The 13,545-nt window shown below is 37.2% G+C and overlaps 1 protein-coding gene across 2 annotated transcripts in view; it reads left to right on the top strand.

Moving 5' to 3' along the window:
* CNNM2 (cyclin and CBS domain divalent metal cation transport mediator 2) overlaps positions 1 to 10,780 on the top strand; it is a 227,019-nt gene extending 216,239 nt beyond the window's left edge. For both annotated transcript variants that reach the window (XM_089690244.1, XM_089690243.1), the window contains one exon: positions 205 to 10,780. In XM_089690244.1, coding sequence (XP_089546370.1) covers positions 205 to 411 — 207 coding nt within the window. In that variant the 3' untranslated portion in view covers positions 412 to 10,780. The remainder of the gene's footprint in view (positions 1 to 204) is intronic.
* The last annotated feature ends 2,765 nt before the right edge of the window (positions 10,781 to 13,545 follow it).

Below are 13,545 nucleotides of genomic sequence, written 5' to 3'. Positions count from 1 at the left end.
GTAGTTATCTTTTTGCTGCAGTGCTTTAATAGAACACAGTACTTCATGCCACAATTTTTTTTTTCTTTTTTACATCCCTGCTTTACTGTTGTATTGGGAGTGGTTTTAATACATGAAGGCATATATACAACTGATCTTTGTGCTGATTGTGTGGTTTTGTTTTTTTTTTGTTTTTTTTTTCCTATTTTGCTTCCTACACAATAGATCACAAGGCAGCAGTACCAAAATGCCCTCATGGCTTCTCGGATGGACAAAACCCCTCAATCCTCAGACAGTGAAAACACTAAAATTGAAATGACTCTAACTGAGCTACATGACGGTTTAGCCGACGAAACGGCCAATCTGCTCAATGAACAGAACTGTGTTTCACACAAATCCAATCACAGTATGCACAACGAAGGGCCTATCTGAGCCGATGTCACACAGCTTGCTTAAATTCAGGACTTTCTTCACTCCATTCTCCAGCTTCACTCCTGGATTATTGTCTGTGCGACTGAAAAGGTGTCTGGTATGTGCACCTGCCACGTTCCATCCAGCATTCTGAGACCAAAGATTCTGAGCCCAGCGGTGAGAGGACCCGAAGAATTTAACTCTAGAGTGTGACAGAGGTTTAGAAGAGAAAAACAGTAATAAGTAAGAGATTGATATTTGATGTTTGAGACCAAAAAGAAATGGCTAACCTGTTAAGATGAAAATTTGGAACGCCTCATTTTTTATTATGCCCCCCTTCATTAGATTTAAAGAATACATAAAGAGAACTTTCAGATGAAATTTATTGTGCTTTTTTATGTTAAATATTTTATTTTGGTATTTAATGTTTGGAATTACGCACCTGAGCTGCAGTTGACTTGATTGTGTAGTGTGGAAGCCCCAAATGGTTTTCAGATATCTAATTACCAGTCAGGTATTCCCATAGAATGACTGTTATATATTTGAGATTTTGGGAAATAAGTGACCTGACCCATTTTATTTTGGCATAACACTGCTTCCCCCAATAAGTGTTTGAAACCAAATATTTATATCTTGGAAAGTTTAGACACCAAATATGAGAATTTCCAGATTACATATTTTTTTGTCAGTCTTTAAGGTTTTGTCCATAGTTTTCAGAAATGCCTAGTTTGCCAATTGCCTAAAAAAAACAAAACAATGTTTTAATGGTAACACGAGGTGTCAAATTATGTTAACATTTATGGGAATGGGTGAGATGAGATAATATTACTCTTCTCGATGTGTAAAGGTCCATTCTAAACACTCATTATCAAAATTTGACACCCGTGTAGAGGGCATTGTAGGATGCTAGCATTGAAAAAAAGGCTTTAAACAGATTGCAGGATTAAGACATGAGTGTTATTTACTTTTAATCCTTTAATTAAAAGTATCTCCAAACCAACCCAGAGTTTAGTGTTCTAAAAGAAATAAAACACATTCTTATACTTTGTGTTTGGTGCAGTGTGTACCAAGTGAAACAGAAGTACTCAGTTGTCAAATCCTCTAACGCTTCAACAGCAGTTATTGTTCTGAGGTTCTAGAAAAGTGCTACAGATTTGGAGCTGAGCATATTTAAATTACCCAGATGAACACAAATTACTAATTACATATCCTAGTGAAGATGATGGTGCAATCATATATGTAAAAAGTCACCTTTAAAACGGAACTAAACCCACCAATTTAGAAAGATCCAGTAAGAAATGTTCAGTAGATGTTAAATCCTTTTTCTAGCCATTCTCAATGAGGGTTCTTCTGGAGGTTGCTGGGGGTCCTTGAAGCTGTGGCTGATTGATCTCCCATTTGATTGTGCCTACATAATTTCAGGGCAGTGCCACTTGTCAAAGCCAGTGGCACGACACCAGAGATATTTTTTTTAGCTTTCTGTAAAGTGGCATTCTGACCACCACTGTATAAGGGACATTCTTCCCACTGTCCACCAATGTAAGGGGCATTTTTTCCTACTGACTCAAAGCCAATTGTTTTTATCAGGGGTACCCTGAGATCTGGAAGTTATTTCAAGGGTTCTTGTAGAGTAAAAAGGTTGAGAGGGTGTTTTAATAAAACATACCAATATTTTCAGCATTGTGTGCTACATTAAGGGCATGCCAGTGGTAATAATTGTCACAGTTACCAGTGTGCTTATGTCTGCTTTCATTCGAACTTTCAAGACCTATAATGACTGGTGTCATTGCTGTTCACACATGCAGCACCATGTCAACATCTTCGCTTGAGAAAAGGATAGGAAGGATTTAGGTTTGCTTTAAAACACATCTTCTGTGTATAGCATATAATTAAGGATCTCTTCTGCTTGTCTGTCACTCCTTCCTCATGGCTTGTAGCCTGGAGTATTTACAGAGTAAATTGGAGCTCGTTATTGAAGAGCTCTCCTGTTTGTATACTTTAGAGTCACTCTTTCCAAGTAACCAATGGAGTAGAGGGAAAATCTTTCAATAGGAACCCTTGTTCTGGTGACATTTTGTATATCCCACACTTTGGAGAGAATTTTTTTTCACCTCTCCTTGAGTCAGTAGGACAGATATCGAAGGGAAATCTCCCCAACAGATAGTAAAAAAAACACAAAACAAAAATGACAAGACTTTAAACCCTTGCGTTGTCTATCCATAACAGAAGAGCAAAATTTCTTCCTCATAGTCCTTATAACATAAGTTTCAACACGAACTGCATTGGCTTTGACGTTCAGTAAGAGGATACTAGAGAGTTTATGGAAAGATTACTTGCTTTCATCATTTTAATAACGAAAAGCTTAAATGTATCTATTTTTCTAAAAAACATGATCACAACTATTTAGGTGTGCTTTATTATCTACCTTCCTACCTCCCACCTCAAATTTACAAATTGCCTTTTGGCCAAGCAAGTATGGCTGTTTTGTGGGCTGGAGGATGATTTAATGGAAAGGCAGACTGTTTTTCCACAAACTCTTGACATCAGGAAAATACCCATTTTTTACTGACAGGCTGCTTTCAAATCTGTACTGAATCAGGCAAGAACATATTACTGCGCTTAAGGGACATGTTCACTCCTAACGTGGTTTACTAGCCTTCGCAAGTAGCTTAGTGCCTTATATTTGGTTTGTCTTGTGAGCCTAAAATTAGTTGAACACGGATGATTCTCCATGTTCTCTTTATCGACGCAGTGTTAACTTAACCTGTATAACTTTCATTCATTGCACTATCCATTTAGTTCTATAATTATTATTATTAATATTATTATTATTGTTATAATGCAGGATTTATATAGCGCCAACAGTTTGCACAGTGCTTTACTGCCACTGAGATCAAAACACAATAATCCTGTCTGAGAAATGCAGAACCTATCATTTCTATCCTCCTAAAAATGCTGGTTGTCTGGCTGGTATGCTGAATCCCTGGCATCAATACTGAGTCTCTAATCTGCTGTGCAGATTGGAAAGGCCAGAAGGCATTATCTGCACATTCTGGGTAAGACACCTGTCATTATCAAAAGAGGTCAGCAAAATCGTTTTTTGTCTTTTATGGCAGATTTCTTTTCAGTTTGATCTGAAAAGCTATCTATATATTAGACACTGGTCCCAGGGGGTAGAACCCTCCTTTTTTTTTTTTTTTTTAAATCAAACTTTATTTTAATAGTTTCCTTTAGTTCAGAGGTCTTGAATTAAAATTTATGGAGGTCCAGTTTGTAAAAATTTCTTTCGGCAGAGATCCAAATCTCATGTTTGCCCTTTGCCCCTTCACAACACCATGCCCCTTTACACGACCCTATGCCCCTTTACACAATACCGTGCCTCTTTCATTTGCAGCCTCCCCTGCACAGTCTTACTGGGGCCAAGGCACTCATTAGCTGGGAGTTCTCTCTGCGGTCTCCTGCCTGGCTGCCATTATCTTCCTTACAGCAGGTGGGGGAAGGAGATGCTGCAGCTCTGGGCAGAGGGCAGGAGCTAACCAACTTAATATGTTAAGTTGTTAACCCGAAAAGACTCCTGCTCTCTGTGCAGATCTATCACACCTCCTGTCCCTGTCCGCTGTGACGATGATAGTGGCAGCCGGGCAAAAAACCCGGGAGAGAACATCCAGCTAAGCAGTGGCATGACCGCGGTCCAGACAGGATTTTCACTCCTGGTCCAGACCATGGTTCACTATTTAGCGATCCTTGCTTTAGTTAAACCTTTTTTTGTTTGTTTTATATATATAGAATGAATATTCTATTCGGCCCAAATCGTGCCATTATTTTGATATATATGAATCCTTGCCTTTTTTAAATGCTAAACCATTACTGTATAAACAATGAGAGACCTCTGTTTTAGCAATGTGTATTCTTTAGATGCTATTAAAAATTTGGTGTTTTAGAGAGATGCTGCTATCTTGTAGTTGAACTTTGATGTTTGTGCCTAGATGACTATTTTTCAATTTCAATGTTTTATTGTACAATACTTTTGTCATTTCCTCATTGAGTACCTATGAAACCATGCCCTGCCTGAGAGGCAGAGCATCAGATGTGCAGTTATCTGCTGATTGGTTAAAGGATAAGTTCACCTTTGTAAAAAAAAAAAAAAATTAATGTACATCTTTTTTGCAGGTTAAAAAAAGTGCATTTATTTTTTTTTTTCTTAGGAGCCTGTAAAGCATTGCACCCACGATCAGCAGATCACATGTGTAATCTCAAGCTCCTGCAAACTCAGTGTAGCAAGCAGTTACTGAATGAGAGGAAGCATTAATGAACTACCTAGGGCACTCATCAGCACCCTGGCAGTTCTTTCAGGGGTGAGGACATTTTTGAAAAAACTACTTGTCCAGGGACTAAATCAGTGTCCCAATGTACTTGTCCCTCATGACAATCTACTTGTCCTGATAAAAAAAACATAAATTTAACCAAAACTGTATTTAAATCTGCTTTAAGTAATGTCTGGGGCTTTTAAAAACAAAAGGGGCTTTATGGCTACTTAAACGTTTAATATTTTTAACATTACGCTGTTTATCTCCTCATCCCCTCCCCCGCATTTCTCCAGCCCCGCCCCGGGGCCTAGCAAGGAGAGGAGAGACCTTGCAGTGTAATGAGCACCAATTGGCTGCTCGTCAGGAAAAGGGAGTGTCCGACTTAACCTTTATCCATTTCACTGCCAGAGCTGTTTTTGCGTTATTTGCACACATTTAAAAAATCGTTTTAGGCCTGAAGATTACACAAACCCCCAAAACATGATATATTTTCTGAAATCCGAGATCCTAGAGAATAAAATAGCAGTAGTTCCAATTTTTTACGTCACACGATATTATCACAAAATTTCAGTAAAAAAATACACTTAAGTTAATTTTAGGGCACAAAAAGCAATAAATTATCCAATTTTGTTGTAAAATATAAAAGATGAAGTTGCAGCGAGTAAATAGATATCCAACATGTCAAACCTTAAACTTGTGTGCGCTTGTGAAACGGCAACAAACTTTAGTAACCCTATATTTTCTATAGGCAACACTTTTAAAGCCCCTTATAGGTCATCAGTATAGTGTTACAGAGGAGGACTGGTGCTAGAATTATCGCTCTCATTCTGGTGTGCGCGTCGATATGTATATAGCAATCCACGCTTTCATGTGTAGAGTAGAAAAAATTGGGGGTGTTATATGCTTGGGTGTAACTTCCTTTTTAAAAAAAAAATTTAATTAACTTTTTTTTAAATCAGATATGGGACAAAAAGTCCCCTTTGTGATGATTTTTGGTTACAGGTTCTCTTTTTTGAGACATCCTGGGTCTAAAATACCCTGCTTGTCTCCCCTGTAGTCTTCTTAATGTAATGCGGTGCACATCGTACTGAATTACATTCTTTCCTGGCCTCAATGACCGAGAATCTGTTGACCGGGGACCCGGAAGTGATGTCACATCACCTCTGGGTCAGGAGAAGAAGGGGAGGAAAGCCGAGGGGATGTGTCCGCTCTCCTCCCTCCCCTATACCACATGCTGCGGCACCCACTGAACCAGTCTTGGGCCCGCAGATGGGCAAGAAGAGCCCAGGGCATATAGCGGGAGAGAGGCTGACACTATGGGCTTCTCCCTCTGCTCTAGTCAACGGCGAGCCGAGCCAGCAGATGGTCAAGCATAGCCCGGGAAAACCTCACGCAGGGGCATGGAGAGGCTGGCACTGTGTGAAAGCAATCAGCGGCAGCGCTGTTGCCAATTGCTTCACCTGACAGGTGAGCCCTGCTGCTTGCCCACAACAGGGCTAAAGGCAAAAAAAAACAAAAAAACACCTGGCCAGTGCCCAGAACTACATGTCCCGGGCGTTGGGCGATAGGAATTGCACATCCCTGTCTTTGAGAACTACAGTCCGTCTCCCATTCACAGTACTCTGAATGAATGACATGGGCGGAACACCGCACTGCTGTTTTATTTTCCCCCTTTCAAATTGTATAAGTGGGTGTGGGGAGAAGATTTCCAGCCCACTGTCACAACAGCGGAACGGGGGGGGGGGGTGCAGGGGCTTCTGCAACAGTAACATGTTACATGAACAACGGGTGTAACACATAACACGTTGGAAAAGCTGAACTTATCCTTTAATGTTCTCTGTATTTCCGGTAACAATTCTTGTATTAACCTGCAGCTCCTGATCACATAGTTGTCTGCCTCTCAACTACAGCTGCTTGGAAAATGGCCTTGGTTCCATCTTTCCTCGATGTGTGGGAATTGTCCAGAAATACTGGAGTACTAACCTGAAAACCACCATTGACACCTAGAAAAAAGAACCTCAGTCTGTGCTTGCTGATGACATGTCGATATGTGTTATGGAAAGTGCAGTTAGACTGCAACATAATCTTGACCACCAGAACAGACCACAACGGCTCGCTTCATGGCCTGCCTATCTATCTAGCATTTTCTGTTTGTTGCTGTTAGCTGCTATTCATCACTATGAGTTAATGTTGTATAGTCGTGCATGTTTTCTGTTTTTTTTTGTTTTGTTTTGGGGTTTTTTAATACATTAATAAAATAATAACTTTCCCTTGCCATCTTTCCCCCATTTCAGCACTTATATGCACATACTGCCCCATCATTAAATCCTGTATAATAATCATTGTTCTCTTTGCCAAATAGTATAATGACCGTGATGGTGATGGCATGTGTAGTTTATAGATAATTCTATCCTTCTTATTGGCACATGTCTTTTGCCTATGATTTAGCTTGCAGTGCTAGAAATGTCCAATGCGAAAACAAAATGTTAAGGATTTTAAGGTTTTGCTACCCAGTTATATGTTTGTATTATCCCAACCTTTGACAAGTAGCCTCCTTTAACATTTCTTTTTATTCTGGCATTGGAAATCTTTGTAGCCTAGCATATGTGATGCTTACATTGTAAATCAACCCCAAACAACACAATGAGCATGTTTGCAATCTAAAGTGCTCATCAGTTTTCTCTGCTGCAATACTCCAGTTTATTAAAACCCCCAAAAAATATTTTCCCCATGGTCAGTTGCTGAATTCTTTTGCTCAGCATATGTAAAATAATATAGTTGTGTTTATTTATGAGGAGAGTAATCCACACTCATTCCAATGCTATGCTGACATAGATTTTCTCAGGTCAGTGTACACAAAATTTGCCATGATTTTACAGTGATTCTAAAGGTAAAATTTAAAAAAAAAAAAAAAATTACAAACCTGTTATTCTTACCTGCTTTATGCAATGCTTTTGCACAGAGCAGCCCCGATCCTCCTCTCTCGGGTCCCCTGTCTATACCCCTGGTTTCTCCCCCCTGCAGAGGGCTCCCATGTTCTAGGGGCACACGTGCAAGCTCACTCCCGTGTCAGTAGAAAATGCACAGAATGCATGAAGGTAAAAAAAACTTCAGACCTTTAGAACCATTCTAAGAAAACCTGTCATATGAGAACTATAGGAACTACTATTGATAACCTGCTTTTAAGGGTCCAAATTCAGGGGCCATCATCCTTATCCATCCTTGGTGAGCCACTGATCTGGAACCAGTATGTGCATATCAGGTGCCCCATCACTTCATTTCTGCATTCTTGTTCCTGGGGAAGTACTAAATGGCAAAATACATAAAAGGAGAACTCTGGAGCTTTTTCTTCAAGAATAAAACCACAATGGCAGCTTCCATATTTCATTAATAAAAAATTCCTTCTGACGTCTTACCAATAGGAAGCAATTCTTTTAGCATAGTTACACTATTGTTTCCATGTTGATGCACAGACTGTATCTATTAATGAATAATTCTAAAACTGTACAGATATCATAACCATTCAAATGGCTGGATGTAAAGTATTAACTTGTTTCACTGTTGTATATTAGGACATGGGTACGCTGCTGTCAGGGGTGCTATGACCTCCAACTAGCAGATTGTTCATGTGTCTCTCTGGTAGTCAGAGACATCGGTAGACCATTACAAATTTCAAAACCTGCATGTACCTCAGATGCTCTAGGTACATTCAGTAAGATGTCCAAGTATACAGACGCTTGCTGATGCCATAGAGGTCGTTATCTGCTGAAATCTTCTAAAACAACCCAACATAAACATTGTACAGTATTTCCTATAGATCTATGCACTGTTATATTGAATTTTAGACAGGAGTGGTGTTGATGATACAGAATTAAATTAACACGAATGGGTGAGTTTTATTTATATGTATGGGCAATACATAATGTGTTATTGAAGGTAATATTTGCCACTAGGTAGGTGCCTTTGTACTAGAAGTTGCATTATCTATAGCCATATGTTTGTTTTTCTTATTACAGTGAAAGCGGCATTAAACCCAAAACCAAAAATGTAATATATTGCAGCTTACCAATCATTAGATCTAGTGACTGTGTTAGTTTTTTGATTGTTTTGTTTTTTTTGTGCTTTAGGGTTTTACCCTGGTGATCTGGCCATTAACACACCTCTTGTATTAGACACCAATCTGAAAGAATGGGCACAGAGAGCAGATTGGACAGAAGCATTGTCTGTCCTGAGGGGTGGGGAGTGTTAATGTACTACTAGATTTAAATATACTAACCAATTGAAGCTGAATTCCAGTTAATAATTTATAATCATGTACAGCAAAGAGTTATTTTTACCTTTTGGCATAAAGGTTTTACATAAATAAAAGCTGATCATTGTAAGCACCCCTGTCAGAATTGGTAAGCTGCAATATAATGTTTGCTTTTGGGTTGAATACAGCTTGAAGTCATTGCTCATATTTATAGTATCACGCAAACCTGTAAAAACATCTGATAAAATCCAAAGATATTAAAAACATGCAAAGCTATTCTGTTCTTCTTGAATGTTGAGGTGTTTTTTTAGAATTTTTTTAAGATGTGAAAAAATATAAGTTGTAGTTTTTTTTGTTTCTAAGCAAGATCTATGGGCTTGATAATACAAAGAGTGGAAGTATTCAGAATTTGGTTATGAGCTGAAATGAGTGCACTGACTAATTAATGAAGGCAGATACCTGCGTACTATCGGTTCCTGCTGGTTATTGCTCATTGTACTGTTTTATTAGACAAGCCTGACTGTCCCTCACAGTTCAAAATGTGTGAATTGTTTAAACAAGACCATTTTGTATCTTCATGAAAAATTGGTGCTGTAAAGAGAAGATTTTAGGTACCAGAAGTGGGATTTCCATATTAATGTTTTATTGTGTTTTTATATATATATATATATATATATATATATATATAGTAATAAACTATTTGTATTCTGCTATATATATATATTTTTTTTTAATTTACATTTATATTTTGCATCTTTATTTCCACCATCCTTGAGTCTTACGTAGGACAGTTGTGTGGTACTTAATTTAATTTTCTCTTTGGATCAATACAATAACACTACCTGTAAAATATTCTTCATGCCTGGTTACCTGTAAACTGTTTGATCTAATATGGTACTCTGCATCTGACTAATGTGAATGTTACCCTCATTGCTACTTACACATGTAAATGTTTGTTTTTCCTATTGTACTTTGCACAAAACATTTCTTTAAAGGTAATTTTTTTTGGTCGCCACTGTGAATGCATTTTGTACATTTCCAGTTCATATTCACTTCTAAAGACCATATTTATCTATACATGAACAATTTTTTAGCCACCATTTCAAGCGATAATCAGTCTGCACCTGTTTTTTTGTCCCCCCAAGTTTTCATGTGTCTCTTTTAAACATATGCTTGTTGTCCCTTGGCAAACCTTTTCACCGTAAAATTGGCTTCTTGATGTAATAATGAAAACTACTCAAAAAAACATGATAGAAATAGAAAAAAAAGATAGCAGGGGACAAGTTGCATCTGTGTAAAGTGATGTTTTAGATAAAGCTAAAGGAATTGACAGTCCTTTAGTAACTTATGGTCAGTCGCACTTGGCAAACACTGGGCATTGCCAAAGTATTTCAATTAAGGCAGCATTCCTGTAAATATTAGTATTTAAAAGTTGATATGATTTAGAAGCAAACCATAACTCTTGGTGTCTATGACAGGGGTGGTAAAGGAGGACATAACTAATGTAGAGCTTGAAGACTCCTCCAGAGTCATGGGCTTGAAATATGAAGCTTTATGGAACCACAGTCCACTTTTACTCAGAACCCCTATGTCTGATCACATGATCAATCCACTCTGGATGTTTGCTAAGCCAACCTAACAAATTGCTGTGTTGTTGGGGAAACAGTATATTATATGTAGCAGGAGCTAATTTTATTATGCAAAAGTTTCTATTTTCTTGTTTTTGCTTCTGATTGAAAATATTGTAATATGATACTTTAATGAAGTAGTGTAATTTTAATAAAGTCATGTTTGTATTATATTACTTATTTTAAAAAAGTTGAATTTCTGACTTTTCTTTGTACATCTTTATTTTTCCATTTTGTTCCACAACGCACTGTTGTTGACAGGAAGAAAAAGTATGATGGTCTTAATTTTTCACAGAAATAAACAGAGTAGTCATTTCCAAAATCGAGTATAAGCTGACAGTTACAAGCCTAAACCTCTGCATTTCCACGGTGGAGGCAGCCACCCCTTTTGTGGTGATAAATAATCCTGCCAATGAATTTGATTTATCACCCGAAATCCAGGTTGGAAAGGTAGGGGGCTAATATATGAAAAGTGGGGAGCTAATGTATGAAAAGTAAGATATATATATATATATATATATATATATATATATATATGGGATTCTGGCAAATACTTTGTTGCCTTGTTGCACATTTCAAAAAGTTGACTTTTTTTCTTGTTTTGTGTGTTCTTCTCTGCTTATAGATAGACTGTTGACATTTTAAGGGAATTTTCCTTTATCTTAGTTAATAAGGGGAAACTCTCCTGACTTCCATGATCTAATCATGAGCAGGCAAAATTACTGTGTTTTTTTTTTTTTCCTTTTTTGTTTTCCTTGCACGATTGGGTATTTTTTGCAATGTGAATTTGCATCTCATTCGTGAATTTGCATTCTGATTCGTGAATTTGCATTCCCTTGTAAAGTGGACAGCTTGTTTACCTTTAGTAAATGAATAGCAAAGTGTTTAACTACTTGCCCTCCAGAGGATTTACCCCCCTTCCTGACCAGGCCTTTTTTTGCATTACGTTAACTGATAATTGCGTGGTCATGCAACGCACCCACATGAAATTTACGTCCTTTATTCCCCACGAATAGAGATTTCTTTTGGTGGTATTTGGGGTTTTATTTTGTGCTATATAAAAAAGACCGACAATTTTGAGAAAAAAAAATATATATTTTTGACATTTTGCTATTAAACATGTCCAGTAAAAAAAAAATCAAATTTCGTCATAAATTTAGGCCAAAATGTATTCTGTTACATGTCTTTCCTAAAAAAAAAGTTACTTGGTTTACATGACATTTGTAGTGTTTACAAATGGTGGTATATATACTGGGCTTTTTATTTTTAATTAGTAATGGCAGCGATCAGGGACTTATAGCGGGACTGTGGCGGGCATTCTGACACTGGGGGGAACTGACTTGGTGTCACTGACATCCCCAGTGACACCAATACAGTGATTAGTGCTAATAAAAAGCACTGACACTGTACTAATGGAACTGGGCATGAAGGGGTTAACATCTGGGGCGATCAAAGGGTTAACTGTGTGTTGTTTTACATGATCTGTGTTTGTGCTTAACTGTAAGCACACTGCTTTTCATGGCTGTGCTGTGCACAGCCATGCAAAGCAGTGTACAGAAGCTGACAGGGAGGAATTACTAATTTTGACACTTCTTAAACAACTGATATTAGTTTCATTAGAGTCGCTACTACAATTTTAAATAACTATGAAGGCCTATTTGAAACCTTGTATTTATCCAAAGCTCAGTTGCATTTTTAAAAAAAATTCATACATAATCTTAGATGAAATTTTATGTCACTTGTTTAACTGCTCTAAACAACACATGTGCCTTTAAAGAATTGATAAGGGCTGGAAACGTTTTGGTATGCAGCTTTGGGAAAAGAAAATGCATTAGCTAATTTCAACCAGCGAATAATACTGCAGACTTTTTCACTGTCCAACTTGGATTAAATAATTTTTCTTTATGTAATTATAATTTAATCTTCAATTTTTGAAATAGTTGCTCATAGCAACCAGATTACAGCTGATTTAAATGTTTGTCAGAGAATAAAGCATAATTGGTTGTTGTGGGCATTTTTTTTTTGTTTGTTTTGTTTAGTTTTTTTGTCCCCATAAAAAGAGAGTATTTTAGACATGTTTCCCAATCTGTAACTGTGATCTCACAAACGTTATTTTCATAAATGTTTTTAAGCTATTCACTGTTGTATAATGTACTTTAATTCTTACCAGTACCTATTGCATATTTCTTCCAGTGGTATAAAAAGACCCATGTGTGTGTGATTTAATTTAAGAACAAAAACATGCAAATTAAATGTGTAATTTTTATAGACCGATTGCTATCCAAATGAAGACTTTATTTTATTCAGATTGTGCTGTAGGTTTACACTTCTATTTATTTTGTATCATTTGTATATCTTGTGATTTAATTGTGTTTTTCATTTTATTCTTTTTAGATAAACAATGATTGATCTCCTTTGTGTTACTTTTCTTCTATTTTTACATTTTTATTTGGTTAACTTTTTGTTTATCGCTTTCTTAGGCATATTGAAATATGGTTTAATTTTATTAATTCTATGGATTACGGATAAAATGTCATAGTGTTATTAAACCCACAACAGTAAAATCAGTCTGTATATACAGAAAAGCATGGTTGTTATACTCACTGTGGAACCTAAGGGGTTAATCGTCTGTAAAAATTATGTTTGATCATGTCTTCTCTGATCCTCCCCTTCTTCCACAGTGCCCAGTCAATCTACTGATAGAACAGAGCCTTTGGGGAAAAGTTGCACATGCTCAGTTTGGTGTAATATTGCTAAAGAGTTCTTTTTTTCTTAAAAGGGTGCATGTGATCAGCTCAGGGCCAGTCAGCACTGTCCAGACAGAGAGTCAGGGGACCTGCAGCCTAATAAGACAATCAAGGGAGAATGAAAACTCCTCCTACAAGCTTTAACCAGTGCTCTGCTGGACACTGATAGCAGTGCTCTTACTGCTGATGAGAAAGGTATTTTACAGTTTTATATTTACTAA

This window comes from Staurois parvus, unplaced genomic scaffold (genome assembly GCF_062004578.1).
Source record: "Staurois parvus isolate SC_StPar_1 unplaced genomic scaffold, SC_StPar_1.0 ptg000525l, whole genome shotgun sequence".
Classification (NCBI taxonomy): domain Eukaryota; kingdom Metazoa; phylum Chordata; class Amphibia; order Anura; family Ranidae; genus Staurois; species Staurois parvus.
This window is presented reverse-complemented; position numbering and strand designations above follow the sequence as displayed.